Source organism: Heptranchias perlo, chromosome 25 (genome assembly GCF_035084215.1).
Source record: "Heptranchias perlo isolate sHepPer1 chromosome 25, sHepPer1.hap1, whole genome shotgun sequence".
Lineage (NCBI taxonomy): Eukaryota > Metazoa > Chordata > Chondrichthyes > Hexanchiformes > Hexanchidae > Heptranchias > Heptranchias perlo.
This window is the reverse complement of record NC_090349.1, coordinates 44537631-44562100: the sequence shown is the minus strand read 5'-3', so window position 1 is coordinate 44562100 and position 24470 is coordinate 44537631. Positions and strand designations below refer to the sequence as shown.

Here is a 24470-nt window from a genome sequence, read left to right as displayed (position 1 = left end):
TGGCACTGAAAATTAACTATTACCAGCGTGGAGTCTCATTCCTTAAGCATTTAATTGTTGTTGGAGATTTTTAAAAATGTCCAATTTTAAAGTAAATTTTAAAAAAAAATTTCTGTCTCCTTTCTCTCTCTCTTAATCCAATCTTTATTTCCCTCTCTTTATTTCTCTTTCTGCACCTGATTTGACATTGAATTCACCCACTCTAATTTAAACTTCCTTCTCAGCCCTTGCGCTGTTAATTTCACAATCTGATTGGTTAAGGAGATACCCAGTTGCTTGCCCTGTTCACCCAGGTCCCAGATGCCCTGTTTCCCTCACTGCCCTGTTACCAGCTCGCACTCTCAGCAACTTGCCACACAAAAATTTTAAAAGCCTAAACATGTAAGGGGGAGTCTAACTAATGGCAGAGACACCATTAGATGCCCTCACACAGCAAATTATGGCCCAATATCTTGTTGATTAATTTACAGCCTAACCAATGGTATTATAATGGAATCAAACAGGTAAATATAGATCTAAATATGAACCAATATGTGTGTACAACTGGAAAGGAATAAAGAACTGGCATTTATATAGAGCATTTCAGGGCCACGAGACGCCCCTGAGCACATCATAGTCGATGAAGTACTTTTGAAGTGTAGTCACTGCTGTAATGTAGGAAACGCTGCACCCAATTTGCACACAGCAAGCTCCCACAAACAGCAACGAAATAAGTGACCAGATCATCTGTTTTAGTGATGTTGCTTAAGGGACAAATGTTGACCAGGACACTGGGGGGAAATCCCCTGCTCGTCTCCAAAATAATGCCATGGGATCTTTTACATCCACCCGAGAGGGCAGACGGGGCCTCAGTTTCAGGTCTCATCTGAAAGACGGCACCTCCGACAGTGCAGCACTCTCTCAGTACTGCACTGAAGTGTCAGCCTGGATTACAGGCTCGTGGACCTAGAATGGAGTTTGGACCCACGACCTTCTGACTTAGAGCTGAGAGTGCGACCACAGAGTCATGGCTGACACCTGACACTAAAACTAGGAAGGGTGGATGTTACAAATTGTGCTCAGGATCAGGGTTTCATTCACCGGGAGTGCATATTGGGAATTCAGGCATGGAGATCAAACGTGCTAAGTAGGATTTTCCTGCCATTATTTTTATTGGATGGAAAATCCCCCAGGACCTTCTGCCATCTCTGTCAAACTCCTAATACGTGCTGCGTGCGGAGAGCGTGAGTCCGTAAAATCTACACAATAGTTGAATCTGGATAAAGTGAGTATGAAATGACCAGAAATGTTATAACGGACCTGGCTCTGGGGTCTCTGATGTTACGGTAGAGTTATAAGCAAAATCTCTGCAATTTCTGACGATACTAAATTGCATAGAAGAGTCTAAAAGGGAAAGTTATCATTTATAGACCTCTGCGGCTCAATGTAAAATACCATTCAATATAGATAGATTACACAGCTTATGGCTATACAGTAGACACTATCTTGGAAGTCGGTGTCATTCATCACTAAACGAGCAGACCTTACTGTGATCAGAAATATACGTTACTGCCGAATATCTTGTTAAACGACAGTGCTGACCGGGGTATCTTAACACAGACCCATTGCTGCATGTACTGGACACTGTGAGCCCACATATGCTGCCACATGCATTCTGTCTTTGCACAACATGGACTGAAAAGCACCCTAGTGGGACAATTATAAACCAAACTGGTTTATTTTACATGGAATACATGAACAGAATACAGGATTCCAGTGAGATATATCTATAGTGAAACCTGTAAATTACAGACACCTTAGGAACTGGAATCAGCTGTCTTTTTTTTTGCAGGTGTCCTTATTTTCAAAATGGTCATTGTATGTACTGTAAAAACTTTCGCTACAATCTTGGAGAACCAGCTGAGATTATAATCAGTACCTAATCAGCTGCAACAATGGTAAGAATCCCCCTCCCACACACCAGCCTTCAGCTCTGTTCGCTTAACAATTTTGCAGTCTAAATGCAAGCATTCAGTCCCAGAGACGGAGCGGCTTCTCGGCCCCTGTGCACGTTGGGTGAAGAGCTCCCTATCCCACAAAAGCCGTTTCTTTCACAAAACCCGCTGCTGCCTCGCGCTGACCGGCCTCACGAAAGTGACCGGCCCAAGAGAAAGGAAGCAAGCTGTAAGGGGAAGTGCCAGTGATCCTGACTCAGTGAAAGTTCCAGATACAGCGGCTTTGCAACAGGCCGTGGCCCCGTGTTCAAGGGCTCGGTGCATTGAAGGCTGTCTGTAGTTTATCATTTGCGAGTGTCCGTGGTTCCAGAGTGCCTCTTGTATATTTTACTGTGCAAGTTATTTGGGTCTCTCAATAAGTTTTTTGCAGGTGTTGATTTTTTGGGAGTATCCGTTTATACATGTTTCACTGAATTTCCTACCACTCTCTACCACAAAAAAATAAGTTTTTCCACTATTGTAGGCAGAACTCACTTACAAGCTAGCTGTCCCTAAGCTAACTGATACTGTATTAGTTTACCAGCAATATGGGTCCACTCTGCCATTTTGGAGCTTTTGCATATCCTGAGTGACTCAAACTGACCCTCAGACTGACTCAGACTGACTTCAGAGAGAGACGCCCCCTCCCAATGACCCCCTCTCTTTCCCCACCCCCCCCCACCTTATCTAGGTCTGTCTGTGTACACATTGGCTTTTTAACTTAATTAACCCATAATGGTTATTCCACAAATATCAACTGAAAACAAAAAAGAACATCTATCTTGATATCGCGCCCAGGAACCATTCTATCACCAGGGCGCGAATTGCCCATGGCATGTACTCAATGGCTTCCCATGTTTCCGAATTAACATCCTAAATTTCTCTGAATGTTAATTTAAAAAGAATTAACCTTTTGTAATCTGAATACAACCACAGCAAATTCATTATAAAATTCTTTCCAGGCAATATGGGTAAAAGTCCCACAATGCGACAGTAAAATATGCATTTAGGTGCTGTTAACATGATTACTTAATGTTGAGTCTAAACACAGAGGTGGAGGAGGAGAAAACCGTGGATGTGAAAGTTGTCCCATTACTGGGAATATCTGCACAACATAAGGCAGTGATTGCCAGTGCGATAGAGAAGTAATAATGAAACACTGTGGAGTATTATTGAGAGTATAGTTTGAAGTTTTAATTGCTATACTAACACAACACACTGGAGCATTGGGAAACATACAAAGGAGGACAATTGGAAAGGTTCTGACTTTTGACAATGAAGGGCAGCTAAGACATTTCTGAAGCTAAGATAATTGAGATGTGAGAAAAGACTATGAGACACTGGCCTGTTGCCATTAGAAAATGGAAAATTGAAGGTAAAAACTGTTATTTGAATGCTTAAAGTTATGAAAGGAATTGATACAAATGTAGAGTGCGGTAGTGCAGTGGTCATGTTACTGGACTAATAATCAGAGAACAAAGTACAAATTCCACCCTGGCAGTTTGAGAATTTGAATTCAATTTAAAAAAAAGAGAAAGACTTGCATTTATATAGCGCCTTTCATAACCTCAGGACGTCCCAAAGTGCTTTACAGCCAATGAAGTACTTTTGAAGTGTAGTCACTGTTGTATTGTAGGAAACGCAGCAGCCAATTTGCACACAGCAAGATCCCACAAACAGCAATGTGATAATGACCAGATAATCTATTTTAGTGATGTTGGTTGAGGGATAAAATATTGGCCCAGGACACCGGGGAGAACTCGCCTGCTCGTCTTCGAAATAGTGCCATGGGATCTTTTACGTCCATCTGAGAGGGCAGACGGGGCCTCGGTTTAACATCTCATCCGAAAGACGGCACCTCCGACAGAGCAGCACTCCCTCAGTACTGCACTGAAGTGTCAGCCTAGATTATATAAATGTGGAGGTAGCAATTTATAATAGAATCACATAAAAATAAGAGCAAAATGCATGACTTTAAAGTAGGGACTGAATTAGGTCTGTGCCCTGATCCAATTATCCTCCAGCACCCTCCCCACCCCGCCCCGAAGACTACACTTGATCTTGACTCACTGCGTGCAACATCAAGGGAGATCCAAGTTATTAATTGCTGACCAATTAGAAGCACTTGGAAGCCACAAATCTCAAACATGCTGCACAAAATCTGTCTTTTTGGGGGGAATGTGGGCAAATGGGAGACGTATTACCCCCAACAGCAAAAAAAAATGCACTGCATTTGAGGATTGCTCTAACAGGTGTGATCCGATGGGTAACACTTCATAAATGTTGCTGTGTTCTGTTGCCTCAAGGTCAGCGATAATTATGAACTCACTGCAAAAAGGTCAATCTGGTAGGTTATTGTACCTGAAGCAGCTTGCAGGCAGAGTGTAAAGATCCAGAGTCGAGGGTAGAAGTGCATTTTATATTCTGTCTCAGCCGTAAGCCATGATGGACACTGCTGTGAGTTTAGAGGGACCCAGCCGGCCAGTCGATTCGGACAATGGCCCATTATGACGTCCTGGCATTTGGAATTTGGAACCCAACGTAACAAAAAACAACGTGACATCAATGAAATAATTATTAGCAACACTGCATCTGTTTATTAATTAAAGCCCACGGGGACAAATGGACTGGGGATAGAAATTACCTGCACAGGTGCAGCACCAGAATCAATCATAGAATCATGGAATGGTTACAGCACGGAAGGAGGCCATTCAGCCCGTTGAATCCATAGCGACACTATGCAAGAGCAATCCAGCTAGTCCCACTCCCCTGCCCTATCCCCATAGCCCTGCAAATTTTTTCCTTTCAAGTACTTACCCAGTTCCCTTTTGAAAGCCATGATTGAATCTGCCTCCACCACCCCCTCGGGCAGTTGATTCCAGATCCTAACCACTCGCTGTGTAAAAAGGTTTTTCCTCATGTCATCTTTGGTTCTTTTGCCAATCACCTTAAATCTGTGTCCTCTGGTTCTTGACCCTTTCGCCAATGGGAACAGTTTCTCTCTATCTATTCTGTCTAGACACTTCATGATTTTGAATACCTCGATCAAATCTCCTCGCAATCATCTCTGTTCCAAGGAGAACAACCCCAGCTTCGCCAGTCTATCCACGTAACTAAAGTCCCTCATCCCTGGAATCATTCTAGTAAATCTTTTCTGCACCCTCCCTAAGGCCTTCACATCCTTCTGAAAGTGCAGTGCCCAGAACTGGACACAATACTCCAGTTGTGGTCGAACCAGTGTTTTATAAAGGTTCATCATGACTTCCACACTTTTGTACTCTATGCCTCTATTTATAAAGCCCACGATCCCGTATGCTTTTTTAACTGCTTTCTCAACCTGCCCTGCCACCTTCAACGATTTGTGCACATATACCCCCAGATCTCTCTGTTCCTGTACCCCTTTTTGGAATTGTGCCCTCTGGTTTATATTTCCTCTCCTCGTTCTTCCCACCGAAATGTATCACTTTGCATTTTTCTGCGTTAAATTTCATCTGCCATGTGTCCGCCCATTCCACCAGCCTGTCTATATCCTCTTGAAGTCTATCACTATCCTCCTCACTGTTCACTACACTTCCAAGTTTTGTGTCATCTGCAAATTTGGAAATTGTGCCCTGTACATCCACGTCCAAGTCATTAATATAGATCAAGAAAAGCAGTGGTCCCAGCACCGACCCCTGGAGAACACCACTGTACACCTCCCTCCAGTCCGAAAAACAACCGTTCACCACTACTCTCTGCTTCCTGTTACTTAGCCAATTCTGTATCCATGTTGCTACTGCCCCCTTTATTCCATGGGCTTCAATCTTGATGACAAGCCTATTATGTGGCACTTTATCAAACGCCTTTTGAAAGTCCATAGACACCACATCATCCGCATTGCCCTCATCAACCCTCTCTGTTACCTCATCAAATAACTCTATCAAGTTAGTAAACACGATTTGCCTTTAACAAATCCGTGCTGGCTTTCCCTAATCAATCCACACTTGTCCAAGTGACTGTTAATTCTGACCCGGATTATCGTTTCTGAAAGTTTCCCCACCACCGAGGTTAAACTCACTGGCCTGTAATTGCTGGGTTTATCCTTACACCCTTTTTTGAAGAAAGGTGTAGCATTTGCAATTCTCCAGTCCTCTGGCACCACCCCCGTATCTAAGGATGTTTGGAAGATTATGGCCTGTACCTCCACAATTTCCACCCTTACTTCCCACAGCAACCTAGGATGCATCCCATCCGGACCTGGTGACTTATTTAAGTACAGCAAACCTTTCTAATACCTCCTCTTTCTCAATTTTTAGCCCATCGGTATCTCAACTACATCTTCCTTTACTGGGACTCTGGCAGCATCTTGTTCCTTGGTAAAGACAGATGCAAAGTTCTCATTTAGTACCTCGGCCATGCCCTCTGCCTCCATGAGTAGATCTCCTTTTGCAATTAATTCAAAACATAGTATTTTTAAAAATTGCAAACGAAGCATTGCACTCAGGGAGTGAAGATCAAGTGCAGTCTTCAGGTGTAGTTCACCCTATGTTGCTAAACCTGCCATGACAACCCACTGGAGATAAATGCACAATTCAGTGTCTGACACTTGCATGCTACAAGAGTTGAAAAAAAATGCACCCTCTCCCACGATGCACTAATGCAGCACCACAGAGATCGACAGATAGCAGCGAGCAACTGGGCGTCTGGCGCACAGTTGGCGTTAGGGAGAGGCGGGCGGGCGGGCGTTGATCGCTTGACGGAGACCCCGGGGCGGACTCGGCGTGCGCTAGGACCCCAGCGGAAGCCTGGTCCCTTGCGGGACTGGGCCGGGGGGGCGGGGAGAAGGGCTGATTGACAGGTGCGGAGCGGGGGGGGGGGAGGCGGGGTGACGGGCTGATTGACAGGTGCGGAGCGGGGGGGGCGGGGTGACGGGCTGATTGACAGGTGCGGAGCGGGGGGGAGGCGGGGTGACGGGCTGATTGACAGGTGTGGAGCGAGGGGGGCGGGGAGACGGGCTGATTGACAGGTGCGGAGCGGGGGTGGGGCGGGGTGACGGGCTGATTGACAGGTGTGGAGCGGGGGGGGCGGGGTGACGGGCTGATTGACAGGTGCGGAGCGGGGGGAGGCGGGGTGACGGGCTGATTGACAGGTGCGGAGCGGGGGGGGAGGCGGGGTGACGGGCTGATTGACAGGTGCGGAGCGGGGGTGGGGCGGGGTGACGGGCTGATTGACAGGTGCGGAGCGGGGGGGGGGAGGCGGGGTGACGGGCTGATTGACAGGTGCGGAGCGGGGGGGGGGAGGCGGGGTGACGGGCTGATTGACAGGTGTGGAGCGGGGGGGGCGGGGTGACGGGCTGATTGACAGGTGCGGAGCGGGGGGGGGGGGAGGCGGGGTGACGGGCTGATTGACAGGTGCGGCTGAAGTTCGATTCCGCTCCACCCGGCTCGGATCCGGCGGCCGGGCGCATGTGGCGGGGGCCGGGGCGGCCACTCGCTTCTTTGTGTCACTTGGCGGCGGCGGCGGCGAGGGGGACGGGCGCCGGACCTGGTGCAGGGCCTGCCCGGTGCTGGAGTCTCCCCCTCTCCCCACCTCAGTCAGTGTTCCAGCGGGGGAGAGGCGCTGCCGGAGGCAAGTTGTTCATTCATTAGCGGCGCTGCCTGAGTCGCCGACTCTCTCCCTCTCCCTCTGCCGAGAGAGGGGTCGGTTCTGGAGCTCGGAGGGACCTGGCCTGGTCGATCATCCTTGTGGGAACAATGCAAGGCCCCGGCCCCGGCCCCGTGTAGCCGGAGCCCCAGCCCTCGGGCTGATCCTGCCGGATCTTTAACCGCCCTTTTCCTCACAGTTCGGAGGCAGCAAAGTCGCTGTGACCCTAAATATTAAATATATTTCTCCCTCCCCCCAGCAGTGTGCAAATCTTGGGCCGCAAGACAGGAGCGAAAAATGGCCAGCACGGTACTCGATGGCGAGGATCAGATCCTGGCGGCCAAGGCCTGCGATCACCAGCAGAGCAAGGAGAACGAGGCAGGGCCTGGGCCGAACGAGGAGGGCAAGAAACGGAAGGTAGAGGGCGAGGGGCGGCGAGGGGAGAATCAACTGGCGGCCAAAAGGCTGAAGGAGGAGGCGGACGAGCAGAGCAAGAAGTGTCCGAAAAGGAAAGTGGTTCTGTTGATGGCCTACTCGGGGAAAGGGTATCACGGGATGCAGGCAAGTTAATACCCCCCCCGTCGGCATAAAATACCCCCCCCGTCGGCATAAAATACCCCCCCCGTCGGCATAAAATACCCCCCCCGTCGGCATAAAATACCCCCGTCGGTTAATACCCCTCAAAATATCCCTCATCGGTTAATACTCCTCAAAATACCCCTCAAAATATCCCTCATCGGTTAATACTCCTCATCGGCATGAAATGCCCCTCATCGGTTAATACCCCTCAAAATACCCCTCATCGGTTAATACCCCTCAAAATAGCCCTCATCGGTTAATACCCCTCATCATAGCCCTCATCGGTTAATACCCCTCATCATAGCCCTCATCGGTTAATACCCCTCATCATAGCCCTCATCGGTTAATACCCCTCATCATAGCCCTCATCGGTTAATACCCCTCATCATAGCCCTCATCGGTTAATACCCCTCATCGGTTAATGCCCCTCATCATAGCCCTCATCGGTTAATGCCCCTCATCATAGCCCTCATCGGTTAATGCCCCTCATCATAGCCCTCATCGGTTAATGCCCCTCATCATAGCCCTCATCGGTTAATGCCCCTCATCATAGCCCTCATCGGTTAATGCCCCTCATCATAGCCCTCATCGGTTAATGCCCCTCATCATAGCCCTCATCGGTTAATGCCCCTCATCATAGCCCTCATCGGTTAATGCCCCTCATCATAGCCCTCATCGGTTAATGCCCCTCATCATAGCCCTCATCGGTTAATGCCCCTCATCATAGCCCTCATCGGTTAATGCCCCTCATCATAGCCCTCATCGGTTAATGCCCCTCATCATAGCCCTCATCGGTTAATGCCCCTCATCATAGCCCTCATCGGTTAATACTCCTCAAAATACCCCTCAAAATATCCCTCATCGGTTAATACTCCTCATCGGCATGAAATGCCCCTCATCGGTTAATACCCCTCAAAATACCCCTCATCGGTTAATACCCCTCAAAATAGCCCTCATCGGTTAATACCCCTCATCATAGCCCTCATCGGTTAATACCCCTCATCATAGCCCTCATCGGTTAATACCCCTCATCATAGCCCTCATCGGTAATACCCCTCATCATAGCCCTCATCGGTTAATACCCCTCATCATAGCCCTCATCGGTTAATACCCCTCATCATAGCCCTCATCGGTTAATACCCCTCATCATAGCCCTCATCGGTTAATACCCCTCATCATAGCCCTCATCGGTTAATGCCCCTCATCGGTTAATACCCCTCATCGGTATGAAATACTCCTCATCCTCACAGGCTTTAATACTTTCTATAGAAAAACACAAAAAACCTGGGGGATTGAATAGATTTTTTTTCTGTGCATTTGCATCTTTTATGCAAAGAATTAAAAGGGAAGTCAGATTTAAAAAAAACACAGCCCGTAGATTGTTTTCAAAAGGGATTTATATATAATGGTGATGCTGGTAAGGCTGAATGTATTTATTGTCCTGAGTAGGTGGTGTTTCTACAACTCACTGCCTTGCTCTGCCACTTACTGAAGGCCTCAGCCAACAGCCTCAGTACTCAACACCAACAACAGCCAATCTCCAGACGCCATCCTACAACTCATCCGCTTCATCCTGGATCACAATGTCTTCACCTTCAATAACCAGTTCTTTACCCAAACACACGGAACAGCCATGGGGACCAAATTCGCACCCCAATACGCCAACATTTTCATGCACAAGTTCGAGCACGACTTCTTCACTGCACAGGACCTCCAACCAACACTATACACCAGATACATCGACGACATTTTCTTCCTATGGACCCACGGCGAAGAATCACTGAAGAGACTACACGATAACATCAACAAGTTCCATCCCACCATCAAACTCACCATGGACTACTCCTCAGAATCGGTTTCTTTCTTGGACACACAAATCTCCATCAAAGACGGGCACCTCAGCACCTCACTCTACCGCAAGCCCACGGACAACCTCACGATGCTCCACTTTTCCAGCTTCCACCCCAACCACGTCAAAGAGGCCATCCCCTATGGACAGGCCCTACGAATACACAGGATCTGCTCAGACGAGGAGGAACGCGATGGACACCTACAGACGCTGAAAGACGCCCTCGTAAGAACGGGATATGACGCTCGACTTGTCGATCGACAGTTCCGACGGGCCACAGCGAAGAATCGCATAGACCTCCTCAGAAGACAAACACGGGACGCAACCAACAGAGTACCCTTCGTCGTCCAGTACTTCCCTGGAGCGGAGAAACTACACCATGTTCTCCGCAGCCTTCAACATGTCATCGATGACGACGAACACCTCGCTAAGGCCATCCCCACGCCTCCACTGCTCGCCTTTAAACAGCCACCCAACCTCAAACAGACCATCGTTCGCAGCAAGTTACCCAGTTTTCAGGAGAACAGCGTCCACGACACCACACAACCCTGCCACGGCAACCTCTGCAAGACATGCCAGATCATCGACACGGATACCACCATCACACGAGAGGACACCACCCACCAGGTACATGGTTCATACTCCTGTGACTCGGCCAACGTTGTTTACCTCATACGTTGCAGGAAAGGATGCCCCGGAGCATGGTACATTGGCGAGACCATGCAGACGCTGCGACAACGGATGAACGGACACCGCGCAACAATCGCCAAACAGGAGGGTTCCCTCCCAGTCGGGGAACACTTTAGCAGTCAAGGACATTCAGCCACCGATCTTCGGGTAAGCGTTCTCCAAGGCGGCCTTCGAGACACACAACAACGCAAAATCGTCGAGCAGAAGTTGATAGCCAAGTTCCGCACCCATGAGGACGGCCTCAACCGGGATCTTGGGTTCATGTCACGCTACACGTAACCCCACCAGCAAAAAGGGGGAAAAAATTTATATGTTTTTTAAAATTCTCTCTCTCTCTCTGCCATTTTAAGTTTCTTTCTGCCTGCCTGTGTAAAAGACACAATGTATATCGAGTGTACTGGGACGTGATGTTCTCCGTGACTGGCCTGTTTGAATAACAACGACACCTTTTGATTGGTGTGATGCTGTCCCAACATCGTATAAGATATGCGATTTGAGAACCTTTTCATTCAATCATCTGACGAAGGAGATAATCTCCGAAAGCTTGTGATTTTAAAATAAATTTGTTGGACTATAACCTGGTGTTGTAAGATTCCTTACATTTGTCCACCCCAGTCCATCACCGGCATCTCCACATCATGACTTACTGAAGGCATTAAGAATCAGCCATTTATGGTGGGGTTGGAGCCACGTGGAGCTCAGACCACACACAACAGGCGGGTTTTTACCATAGCTTTCATGGTGGTTTTTCTGCTGCCAGCACACACATTACCAGATTTATTGAATTCACTTTGTAATTTGCTGTGAGATTTCAACTTTTAACCTCTGGGTCGTGGGTCCAGCGTTGTGATCGCTCTGCCACTGTGTCCTTTAAGTAGAATTTACAGCTCAGAAACAGGCCATTCGGCCCAACAGGTCCATGCAATTGTTTATGCTCCTCCCTCCCGACTTCATCTCATCCTATCAGCATATCCTTCTATTCCTTTCTCCCCCATGTGTTTATCTAGCTTCTCCTTAAACGTATCTGTGCTATTCACCTCAACCACTACTTGTGGTAGTGAGTTCCACATTCTAACCACTCTCAGGGTAAAGAAGTTTCTCCTGAATTCCCTATTGGATTTATTAGTGATTATCTTATATTTATGGCCCCCTAGTTCTGGTCTCCCCCACAAGTGGAAAGATCTTCTCTATGTCTACCCTATCAAACCCTTTCCTGATCTTAAAGACCTCTATCAGGTCACCCCTCAACCTTCTCTTTTCTAGAGAAAAGAGCCCCAGCCTGTTCAATCTGTCCTGATATGTCTAACCTCGCAGTTCTGGTATCATCCCAGTAAATCTGTTTTACACTTTATCCAGTGCCTCTATATCCTTTTTATAATATGACCAGAACTGTGCACATCTGCATCCTGTCATGCTTGAAAACAGACGAGTGGGATTAGAGTATGTAACTCACAGACTTGGACCAAATGGCCTCTTTCTGTGCTGTAGCGTTTTATGAATGAGTGCAGTCAGCAGCTTGGAGTAATCGCTCTTTATTCTTGATGTTAACAAATGTATGTTTTCTGGAATTTTTTTTTAAAACAGAGAAATGTTGGATCATCTCAGTTTAAGACTATTGAGGACGAGCTGGTTAAAGCACTGGTAAAGGCTGAGTGTATTCCAGAAAACCATGGCGATGATATGAGGAAAATGTCCTTCCAGAGATGTGCGAGAACTGACAAGGTGCTGTTTGTAATTTCTCCTTATTGAAATGCTGGTGCTTTTGTTCGCTTGGTATATTGGACCAGTATTATTGATCATACTGCTGCTGTGCAATGGAGCAGTGTTTAACTGTGAGCTCTACTGTAGCCATTAATAGATGGTTTGTGCTGACATTCTTCATTATGTTTATAACTGAGTACATTCTAACACATCCACCGTGAGTTATTCACAGTTATAGCCAGTAATTCTTCAGAATGGTTTCTATTTAACTCTGCTAACAACCATATTGAAAGAAAGACAGACACTTGCACTGATATACTAGCGTGCTTTAAATTAATTTTTGAGAATGTTGGTCACTTCATTTGCAAATCGAATTCTGCCACGTTTTATGGTTGAATCTGGCCCATCACACTTTGCAATAATTAATCTCTGGGTGAGGTTTTTAATGCCTCTTTAGGTTCAGATTATTTTGTAGGGAGGGCCGACAAGTAGCTCCTGCCAACTCTGCTCTGAAAGAGGCCACAAAGAAATGAGCAGTAATAGCCCAGATTGGCTTTCCCTCCTGACCTTCTTTCCCTCCCCTGCAGGAGGTGTATGAGCTCGACTTGGTGATTGATGATTCCCCGGTATGTATCTGGAATCCTACACATGCATTTCACTCTTGTTCTGCCAAATCACATTAGTTGCTGCGGAACTTAATTGTATTCTAATGAAGTGCAATAGAAATATCGAGGATAATTTTAACCCAACTCTCCGGGGCGAGAAACCCACAGCATCGGGTGGAACGCCTGTTTTTCACCCCGCCCGCTGACTTCAGTGGCACCCGATGCTGTCAGTTTCTCGACAGGCAGGTTAGGTTAAAATTACGCCCGCAGTGTGGGGAGACAATAAAGTAGCCTTTTTTTACATGGTGTTGTTTGTTATTTTCCAGGGTGTTTCTGCTGCTGGTCAAATCGTCTCACTGAAACTCTGGCTCATCGATAACCTAGTGGATAAGATCAATGAAAACTTACCACTGGGCATTAAAATATTAGGTATGGCTACCTGACGACTTTTATTGATATGATGGCCTGGTGTGAGAGGAAGAAGCTTTTTTTTTAAACCAAATGATGTACTGGGCCTCGCTGATGGATGTGTGGATAATAATTAATGTGGAAAGATGTGAAAGACAATGATTCTTTGAAAATAAAGTGGCAGCAAAAGCAGTTGAGTGTTAACTGACTTGCAGCTCTGCAGCAGTGGTGAAGCCTCTCTCTCGGGGGTATCCCAAGTGTTTTTTTTTTAAGTTTAAATCCATGGTTCCGTTAATTTGCGTACATCCCAAGCTACTGACGTTAATAGATCTTGGTATTTCGATTTAAGATTTATTCACCAAAATTAGACAACAGCTCTTTCCAAATCTCTCGGCCCACAAAATTCATACAAGACAAACCAGCAAACAACAAATCAAAGTGCAAATAAGACTGACCCATCTGGGCTTTGAGGGGCAGATTGCTCGAGCATGTGGCCCCGGGCACCTGTTCTCGGTGAACCCAATTACAATTAAAAAGGATTCCTATGGTAATACAATTGATTTGGCGATGGCGATCTTCAGTATGACAAAAATTGTATTTCCATACTGCAGGTTAACTGTTCTGGAGAAATGATTGATGTTACTCCTACAAGTGAGTGCTACAGTATAGTGCTGCTGTTTTATTACTTGAGTAATGTGCTGATACCTCCCTTGTGAACTGCTGCATCGTGACTTTCTTTTCCTTGAACTGCCTATCCTTATGGCTTTTTAAAGCGTTGCTCAATTAATAGATGCTTTACTGAACTCGAATACAGTGCTAGCGCCTTTCACAACCTCAGGATATCCCAAAGCGTTTCACAGCCAATTAAGTACTTTGGAAGTGTAGGCCCCACAAACAGTGGCATGATAAATGACCAGATAATCTCTTTTTAGTGATGTTGGTTGAGGGATAAATATTGGCCAGGACACCAGAGAGAACTCCCCCTGCTCTTCTTTGAATAGTGTCATGGGATCTTTTACATCCACTTGAGAGGACAGATGGGGCCTCCAGTTTAGCGTCTCATCCGAAAGACGGCACCTCTGACAGTGCAGCACTCCCTCAGTACTGCGCTGAAGTTTCAGCCTAGATTATGTGCTCGAGACTGTAATGGGACTCAAACTCATGACCTTTGGGCAGAGACTAGCATCCTATCGATTGGGAAGTTGAGGATAATGTGCGTTTTATTTAATGTTATTTGGCACTAGCATGCTGTGCACTGCAACTTTACAATAAGGTGCAGCTATTTTTGGTTTGGTCTGTTTTTGTATGTTGAGGGAGAGGGATTAAGCTTCAGAATTCTGTGACAGAAGGTTCCTATCTTTATGTGCTCCACATTTTAGAAAGACCTTCAAGGTGACTTTCAGCGCAGGTGCTAAGTTGGAATAACCTGGGTTTACAAACTTGAGGCAGTGTAGATGAAAACATAAAATTACAAAGCGATATTGATAGATTAGGTGAATGGGCAAAACTGTGGCAAATGGAATTCAATGTAGACAAATGTGAGGTCATCCACTTTGGATCAAAAAAGGATAGAACAGGGTACTTTCTAAATGGTAAAAAGTTAAAAACAGTGGATGTCCAAAGGGACTTAGGGGTTCAGGTACATAGATCATTGAAGTGTCATGAACAGGTGCAGAAAATAATCAAGAAGGCAAATGGAATGTTGGCCTTTATATCTAGAGGACTAGAGTACAAGGGGGCAGAAGTTATGCTGCAGCTATACAAAACCCTGGTTAGACCGCACCTGGAGTACTGTGAGCAGTTCTGGGCACCGCACCTTCGGAAGGACATATTGGCCTTGGAGGGAGTGCAGCGTAGGTTTCCTAGAATGACACCCGGACTTCAAGGGTTAAGTTACGAGGAGAGATTACACAAATTGGGGTTGTATTCTCTAGAGTTTTGAAGGTTAAGGGGTGATCTGATCGAAGTTTATAAGATATTAAGGGGAACGGATAGGGTGGATAGAAAGAAACTATTTCCGCTGGTTGGGGATTTTAGGAGTAGGGGGCACAGTCTAAAAATTAGAGCCAGACCTTTCAGGAGCGAGATTAGAAAACATTTTTACACACAAAGGGTGGTAGAAGTTTGGAACTCTCTTCCGCAAATGGCAGTTGATACTTGCTCAATTGTTAAATTTAAATCTGAGATAGATAGCTTTTTGGCAACCAAAGGTATTAAGGGATATGGGCCAAAGGCAGATATATGGAGTTAGATCACAGATCAGCCATGATCTTATCAAATGGCGGAGCAGGCACGAGGGGCTGAATGGCCTACTCCTGCTCCTATGAGGACAAAAGTCTAAATTACACTGGGGCCATAAATATAAGCTGGTCACCATTAAATCCAATCGGGAATTCAGGAGAAGCTTCTTTACCCAAAGAGTGGTTAGAATGTGGAACTCGCTACCACAAGGAGTGGTTGAGGCGAGTAGCACAGATGCATTTAAGGGAAAGTTAGAAAAACCCAAGCAGGCGAAAGGAATAGAAGGATATGGTAATAGGGTTAGATAAAGAGGGGATGGGAGGAGGCTCGTGTGGAGCATAAGCAGCCTGTTCCTGTGCTGTACATTCTATGTAATTCTATGGTTGGAGGCCTGCTAACATTACCTCTGCAGGGGATCTTGTATTTCAATGTTAGTTTAACAACAACAACTTGCATTTATATAACTCCTTTAACATAGAAGAATGTTCCAAGGCGCTTCACAGAGACGTAATCAGGCAAAAATGGAGGCTGGGACAAAGAAGGAGGTACTAGGAGGGGTGACCAAAGCTTGGTCAAAGAGGTGGTGATTCATGGTGGGCCTTAGAGAGTTGGAGGGGTTTAGGGAGGAAATTCCAGAGCACGGGACCTAGATGGCCGAAGGCATGCCGATAGTTTACGAAAACGATGGTCCCAGATCAAGGAGACATAAATTTCCTGATGTATAAAGTCAAAGGTGAAAGAAGAATGGGCCCAGGAAAGCTGAGCTCCATTCTTAACAGGGAATAAATACTATCTTCATTTCTCGTCTTTAATTTACTGATTAGATATAATAAACTTAAAGGATAGTGGCTAGAAATTGTACGAGATGAAGAGAATGGATTATTGGAAAGGAAGAATTTGCATTTATATAATGGCTTATCATGTTGTCAGGCTATCCCAATGCATCTCACTTTTGAAACGTCCCTGTTCTGTAGGCAAATCTGGAAGCCAAATTGCACGCAGCAAGATCCCACAAACAGCAAAACTAGATCTGCTTTTGGTGGAGTTGTTTGAAGGAGGAATGTTGGCCAGAACAGGAGCACGGGAATGTTTTATGTCCCATTTACCAGGCAGAGGGAGTCTTGGCTTAAAGTCTCATCTGAAAGTCATCACCTCCGACTGCTCTAGAGTGCCAGCGTACAATTTGTGCTCACGTCCTGGAGTAGGGTTTGAACCCACCAGCTCTCTTGGCTTTGAAGTCAGAGTGCTACCACTGAGCCGCCACAGTCGCAAAGTCTAGGCAGAGTGACCCAAAGTGTGAGCCTGAAGGTAATTCAGTCAAACCTTTTGTACCGTGTGTGTATATGAGACAGTCCTGCTTGGGTTCATAAATATCTGAAAGTACAGAACCAAGGTTCCCACAAAAAATAATGTCAACAGACTTGCGAAAATTCTTCATATAAAAGTAATCAGAGTTTCAGGTAACGCTACCTGTTAATGACCAAATCCTTCAATCTTTGAAGCTTATGCTGAAGATTTAGTGCCCATAACACTTCTGTCCCACACATTGGTCACCGCTTTAAAGAGTTTGGAACAAATACAGCCAGGAAATGAAATAATGAAACGATTCTTTTCACTAGAAAGTATGACAGTGTGGCAGTCCATGAAATTGAGGAGAATTTGAGTGGTGGGGGTGGGTTTTAATTTTGGACCCCACTTTGCCTAAAATGGGGTGTAAAACCAGCAATGCTCCCAACGGGTGGGTTAGGTTAAAATTGCACCCCCCCCCCCCAATGTGAGTCAGTCTCAACTGCTGTTATGGGGAGAAGCTCAATGGAAGCTTTGAATTTCACCCATCTTGTGCACAGAGAGGGACAATCTGAGGGATGCACTTTTGGAGCACTATTGCACATTTGATATTGTTTCAGAGCCATGTCAGCAAAAGTCTATGAGAACCATCTTGGCTCGGGCTGATGTGAGAAGAGCAATATAAGGAGAAGAGGGAGGGAGACCAAAAAAAACATGTTTCGGTATAAAACGGAATGCAAATTCTGAGCAACATGTCTCTCTGCAGATTTGTTTCCCCCAATGGATCATTGTTTTCTTCTTCAGGACTGAAGAGGGTAACTGGGAGATTCAACTCGAAGAACACCTGCGACGCTCGGACCTACTTCTACATGTTGCCTACGTTTGCATTTGCGCTCAAAGATGATGACCGGCAGGATAAGGAGTATCGTCTCAGCAGCGCAGCACTCGGCCACGTCAACAGATTGTTGGCCTGCTACAAAGGAACCCACAACTTCCACAACTTCACGTCGGGAAAGGGTCCGAGAGACCCCAGCGCAAAGCGATACATAATGGAAATGTTTTGCGAAGAACCTTTTGTGAGGCAAGGCATGGAACTGGCTGTCCTCAAGGTCAAGGGTCAGAGTTTCATGATGCATCAAATAAGGAAGATGATTGGGTTAGTGATTGCCGTAGTGAGAGGTTATGCCCCCGAGTCGATAATGGGTCGGAGCTGGGGTGATGAGAAGGTTGATGTCCCTAAAGCTCCTGGACTGGGGCTTGTGTTGGACACGGTCCATTTTGAGAAGTACAACAATCGTTTTGGTAATGATGGAGTTCACGAGGCCTTGGAGTGGACTGATATTGAAGATCAGATTATGGCATTTAAAGAGGATCACATCTATCCTACCATTATTAAGACTGAAATTGAGGAGCGATCCATGGCTAATTGGCTAAGCACTCTACCAATCCATGACTTCAGTGCGACAGCATCAGGAGTTCAGTTAAATGAGAATCACTCAAAGGTAAAAACTACAAGCCATTCTTACTTTTTTAACTTTACAACGTAGAGAGATGGTGACAAGATAAGTTTTTTATTGGGTCTATATTTAGCCCTTTTGCTTTCAGTGATTTTGAATATTTTCGCCAGGAATTTTCAGGATATTACCCTTCTGAATCGGCGTCTGTGGCACCTGATTAACAGGTGAAACTAACTCCGCCCACAAACCGAGTATTGATATGGTATAAACTCGCACAAATACAGACACGAGTGCTGGCACCTGTGCTCAAATTTTAAATGTCAAAATAGTTGCTTTACTTTGACTCTTAAAATGAAAGCTCGTATAAATTGGCCATTATTAAAAGTGTTAAACGCTTAAAAACTCTCTGTCCTTCCAGTTATTACCAGTACAGTTCTAGTGGCTTAGACAGATGAAAATTCCCCTCAATTAGAAGCAAAGTGCCATTTGAATTCTCTTGGAACCACGAATACTTCAATTTTGAGACCGAGAGTGATCTTCCAATGGAAGAAGAGTAAATAGTTCAGAGTTGACGCAAGGTTTTTGGTGGTGAGTGGGAAGATTTTGCATTCTGTCCACTTGAACGGTTTTTCTTTGTATCCTTTCAAGTTGAGATCGTCAGGTGAGAGCATTTTGAGCTATATGGCACAAGGATGTACCTGGTGGTAATGGACTGTCACTGATGAGGGAGCAGTAGCACCAATTTGGGGTGATAACTTTGAGAGTATGACGCAAGCTGATGCACAATATTAAAGCCTATCAGCTTGAGCGTTCTCCCCCTCTTCCCGTTGATATGAATACACTAAGCCTAGCCCAGTAACGACTATATATATATATTTGTCCCCAGGTTTGATTACTGCGTTGAAAAATGTGGTGTTTGATTTGACAGATGTTTGAATTTGATAGTTTTGCCACCAGTTTTTAAATAGTTGTATTACTTTTCTAAGATCAGCTTTTATAAAATTGTCTGGTGCCAGGTGCAGGAATTGTGTAATAATCTTTGGAATTTCCTTATTTGTTCTCGGGATGTGGGCGACACTGACAAGTCCGGCATTTATTGCGCATCCCTAGTTGCCCTGAAAAGATGGTGATGGGCTTTCCCCTTGAACCACTGCATTCCGTGTGGTGAAGGTGCCAGGTAGGGAATTCCAGGATACTGACCCAGCGACGGTGAAGGGACAGCCGATATATGTCCAAGTCGGAAGGGTGTGAGAGACTTGGAGGTGATGGTGTGGTGTTCCTTCCCATGACGTTGCTGTCCTTGTCCTTCTCGATGGCAGAGGTCGCGGGAGGATGGAGGAGCTGTTGAAGTCACCGTGCCGAGTTGCTGCAGTGCATCCTGTAGATCGTATGTCCTGTAGCTGCAGTGCGTGAGCCGTGGTGGGGAGAGTGGGTATCGAGTCCAATGCCAGCAGCACCGGGATCAAGAGAACTGCTCTGTCCTGGTTGGCATCGAGCTTCTTGCGTGTTGTTGCCGCTGATCCCGCCCAGGGCCGGTGACGAGTATCCCATCACACTCCTGACTTTGGATGATTTATATATGTTGGTGTAAGACCTTCATGCTTGCAGTCTGTGCCACTCTGTGATCGAGCTGCAGTGGCAGTTTCAGACCTGTTGCATTTAACTGGTGACCCAAGCTAAGAACTGGATGAAAATCACTCCGTTGAAGGAAGTTTCTGCCAAGCAATCCTTGAACTTGGTACGTTTAATTAGTTAACCACTGAGCTGCCCATTTCATATCGCAGTCCTACAGAAAGAAAGAACTTGGATTTATACTGTCCCAAAGCCAATGAAGTACTTTTGAAGTTTGTTCACAGTTGTAATGTAGGGAAATGTGGCAGCCAATTTACGCACAGCAAGATCCCACAAACAGCAATGTGATAATGACCAGATAATCTGTTTTGGTGATAATTGGTTGAGGGATAAATGTCGGCCAGGACACACTGCCAGCGAACACTAGACCTATTCCTGATCTGTTGTCGGAATTGCTGACGTGATGTCTGATTAATGACTTTTATGTGGGCAGCGATTGCTCTTGCCGTATGATGAACATTACCATCCCCTTTTTCCACTAAAGTGTCATGGCTCTGGCTTAAAGCTTGCAATAATTAAACCAATTTATGAATTATTAATGCATTAAGATCTCAGGGTTGAAATATTGAATTGAAATCCAGGTTCCAGACTGTTCCCCAACTAACACGAGTTTTACAATTTCAGGTTGGATAACCAGGTGGTGAAGGATAGAATCCTAGATCCTAGTCTTCAGTTGCTTCAAGCCTTTATTCCCAGAGCTCCACATTCACAGAGATCCACAATACCACCTGAATACAATTAACACTAATTGATTATAAATCACATGGATACAATCAATGCCAGGGTATGACTCAAACACTTTTTAACTCCCCTCTCCCCTCTTCTTTCAGAAGGTGAATGAAGATTTGGATGAAGGCAGTGACGGAGGCGACTCTGACTGAGCTTGTAGCTCAGGCTAGACATTCGACTACGGTTCCTAAGCCAGCGGGTGGGATCTGAGGATGAAGATAAAGGGGCAACAGTTCGAAGTTCCTTGTATCGGGTGTTTGTAAGAGGCGCCTGAATAGACTACTCTGGAAAGTGAGACGTGCCCCTAAGTTGTTGAGTTTCTTTTTTTAATTTCAAGGTGGTTTTTAAAAAAAAAAGTAATTAACTTTGGGATGTACCTCCTCCTCACGATGTTTATTTTTGTTATGTTTTAATTATTGCAAAGATGGAGGTTTTGAGAAGCAATAACGCTGGGGGAGTTTGTTTCCTATTAAATCTATTGCCTGTTATACTCTGGGTAAATGTGATCAATCTTTTATTATAAATAGTTCAGCTGGCTGTGGGAATGGTAAAATTAAGGGGACAACTTCCATCTGATTTAGGACCTTGACTATGGCTCCCATAATCATGTCTTACCATAATGTGACTTCCATATCTTGGTAGAATAATGGATCTGTGAATTGACACCGGTGTACAGTGACCCAGTCGAAGCTTTATTGTGTCTGGTTTCCAGGATTGTGTCGCTGTGCGGCATTTAAGTTGATGCATTCGTTTAAAAGTAATAAAAGTGAGGGAAGTTAATCAAAAATATATTCCACAATTTTTTTCAAACATGTTGGGTCGGATTTCACTGTAACAATAATGGTGAGGCTAACAGTGCTCACCGTTATTCATGTGCAAATCGGACGGTGACTTCCGGTGCCGCTCCTGCACAGTTAAACGTGGAAATCCAGAAGTTGCTGTCCGAGATGTGGTACTCCTCCTAAAGCTGCACGAATATGGCATCTCGCCGTCTGGCTCCCCGTTCAAATGTATTGAACGGTGTGAAGTTCCTGCACTTACCTGATAGGCTTTGGTTAGACCACTCTTGGAGTACTATGAACAGTTCTGGTCTCCGTTTATAAAAAGGACGTAGAGGCACTGGAGAGGGTGCAAAGAAGATTTACGAGGATGATACCAGAACTGAGAGGTTATACCTATCAGGAAGGATTGAGCAGGCTGGGGCTCTTTTCTCTCGAAAAGATAAGTCTGAGGGGTGACCTGATAGAGGTCTTTAAGATTATGAAAGATTAGACGTCGTGATGATGTTTCCACTTGCGGGGGAGACTAGAACTGGGAGCCATAAATATAAGAGAGTCACTAATAAATCCAATAGGGAATTCAAGAGAAACGTCTTTACCCAGAGGGTGGTGAGAATGTGGAACTCGCTCCCACAAGGAATAGTTGAGGCAAATAGCACAGATGCGTTTAAGGGGAAGCTGGATAAATAAATGATGGAGAAAGAATAGAAGGATATGCTGATGGGGTGAAATGAAGTAGGGAGGGAGGAGGCTCGTGTGGAGCATAAACACCGGCATGGACCTGTTGGGCCGAATGGCCTGTTTCTGTGCTGTTCATTCCATGTAATATCAACTAACCTCGCCAAAAAAAGTGGTCAAGTAATTTCAAGTCGAAGTACCATTTTAATGGCATAAGTCTTAATTACTGCCAAATAACCTCTGGCACTGAAAATTGTCTTTTACAAGTTTGCAGTCTCATTCCTTCAGATTTTAATTGTTGGACAAATAAAAAAAAAAGTTGAAATACATTTTTCTCTTTTTCTTTCTGTCTCTTATCTCTGTCTCTAAATTTAATCTTTTTTACCCTCTTTATTTGCTTATGTACCTGATCTGACATTGAATTCACGATTCTAACTTATAACTTCCTGGTCCTGACTCTGCGCTGTTACTAATGATGTTTCAATCTGATTGGTTAAGGAGGTACACAGCTGCTTGCCCTGTTCACACAGGTCCCAGATGCCCTGTAGAGGGGGCCCGCTGAATGGATCACTAACTATCAGGAACATGCAGTGTAAAAGCTCGTGGACTTTCACTTTCCCGTAGACTTTCTAACGCTGTTCGTTCACCGCTCACACTGAAATCCAGCCCGATAATTCCTGTGTGTATTACAGCAAATTGTGATTCTATAGTTTTAAATCTGTATCTTTGTTTAGGAACAGGAGGAGGCCATTCAGCCCCTCGAGCCTATTCCTCCATTCAATTAGTTCATGGTTGCTCTGTACCTCAACCCTATTTACCTGCCAATGCGCCATATCCCTTGATGCCCCATACCTAATGAAAATCTATCAATCACACTTTTAAAAAATTTAGTTGACCCCCAGCATCCACAGCCTTTGGGGGAGAGAGTTTCAGATTTCCACTCCCCTTTGTGTGGAAAAAGTACTTCCTGATTTACCTCCTGAACGGCCTAGCTCTAATTATAAGATTGTGCCCCCTTGTTCCCCCACCAGAGGGAATTGCTTCTCTGTATCTACCCTATCGAATCCCATTATCCTTTTAAACACCTCGATTAGATCACCCCTCAACCTTCTAAACTCAAGGGAATACGAGCCAAGTTTATGCAACCGGTCCTCATAATTTAACCCTTTAAGTCCTGGTATAATTGTGGTGAATCTGCGCTGCACCCCCTCCGAGGCCAATATATCCTTCCTGAGGATGGGTGCCCCAAACTGAACGCAGTATCCAGATGGACCAGGACTCTGTACAACTGAAGCATCACTTCTTCACTTTTGAATTCCAACCCCATTGAGACAAAGGCCAACATTCCATTAGTCTTTTTGAACCTGTGTGCCGGCTTATAGTGATTTGTGCACCTAAATCTCTTCGATCCTCCACAGCTCCTAGTCTCTCACTACTAAGAAAATAAGGAATTGATTGTATTAAAAAAAAGTTTGCAATTTTTCCCCAATCACGGCATGAATCTGTTTAACCATCTCCAATATTAGTGCATGCTGTTCTATAAAGTACACATTATTCCTTTTATAAACTGTTCTGCTCATAAATAAGCCAAGATATTATTAGAACAAAAGCTTTAAGACAGCTTCTGTTCCTGTCCAGGAAAGTGTGTCTGGACTCGTGTATTGAAAATACCAAGTAAAACAAAAAATTGCAGAAAGCTAATGAATATGCTGAATTTAGTACAGGATTTGCATCAAGCTCCTGTGATTCTCCTCTTAGCAACTGAATATAAATCTGATAGCCACAAGACCAACCAATCAAATTGCTTTTTCCCCCTCAACGCAGTCAACCTGGAACAAGCAAGGAACACAAAATGAGCCAATCGAATTGCTGATAATTTTCCAAAACAATCTTGGTGGCCACCTGACTCTCTAACCCCAACCTGTCCATTTTATAAACTCTTTGAAAGAGCTATCCAATTCGTACCACTCCCCTGCTCTTTCCCCATAGCCCTGCAGATTTTTCCTTTTCAAGTATTTATCTAATTCCCTTTTGAAAGTTATTATTTAATTTGCTTCCACCGCCCTTTCAGGCAGTGCATTCCAGATCATAACAACTCGCTGCGTAAAAAACATTTCTCCTCATCTCCCCCCTAGTTCTTTTGCCAATTACCTTGAATCTATGTCCTCTGGTTACTGACCCTTCTACCATTGGAAACGGTTTCTCTCTATTTACTCTATCAAAACCCCTCATGGTTAACT

At 45.2% G+C, this 24470-nt stretch overlaps 1 protein-coding gene across 2 annotated transcripts; it reads left to right on the top strand.

Moving 5' to 3' along the window:
* Positions 1-7367: 7367 nt before the first annotated feature.
* On the top strand, positions 7368-22559 carry pus1 (pseudouridine synthase 1). Of its 2 annotated transcripts, none has more exons than XM_068006180.1 (6): positions 7368-7580; positions 7855-8156; positions 12298-12435; positions 13346-13448; positions 17760-18457; positions 20875-22559. In XM_068006180.1, the coding sequence occupies exons 1-6, from the start codon at positions 7418-7420 to the stop codon at positions 20923-20925; spliced, it is 1455 nt and encodes a 484-aa protein (XP_067862281.1). In that variant the 5' UTR covers positions 7368-7417; the 3' UTR covers positions 20926-22559. The 2 variants fall into 2 exon arrangements, with proteins under 2 accessions (XP_067862281.1, XP_067862282.1); XM_068006181.1 differs by having other exon boundaries at positions 7370-7580; positions 7858-8156.
* Positions 22560-24470: the final 1911 nt, after the last annotated feature.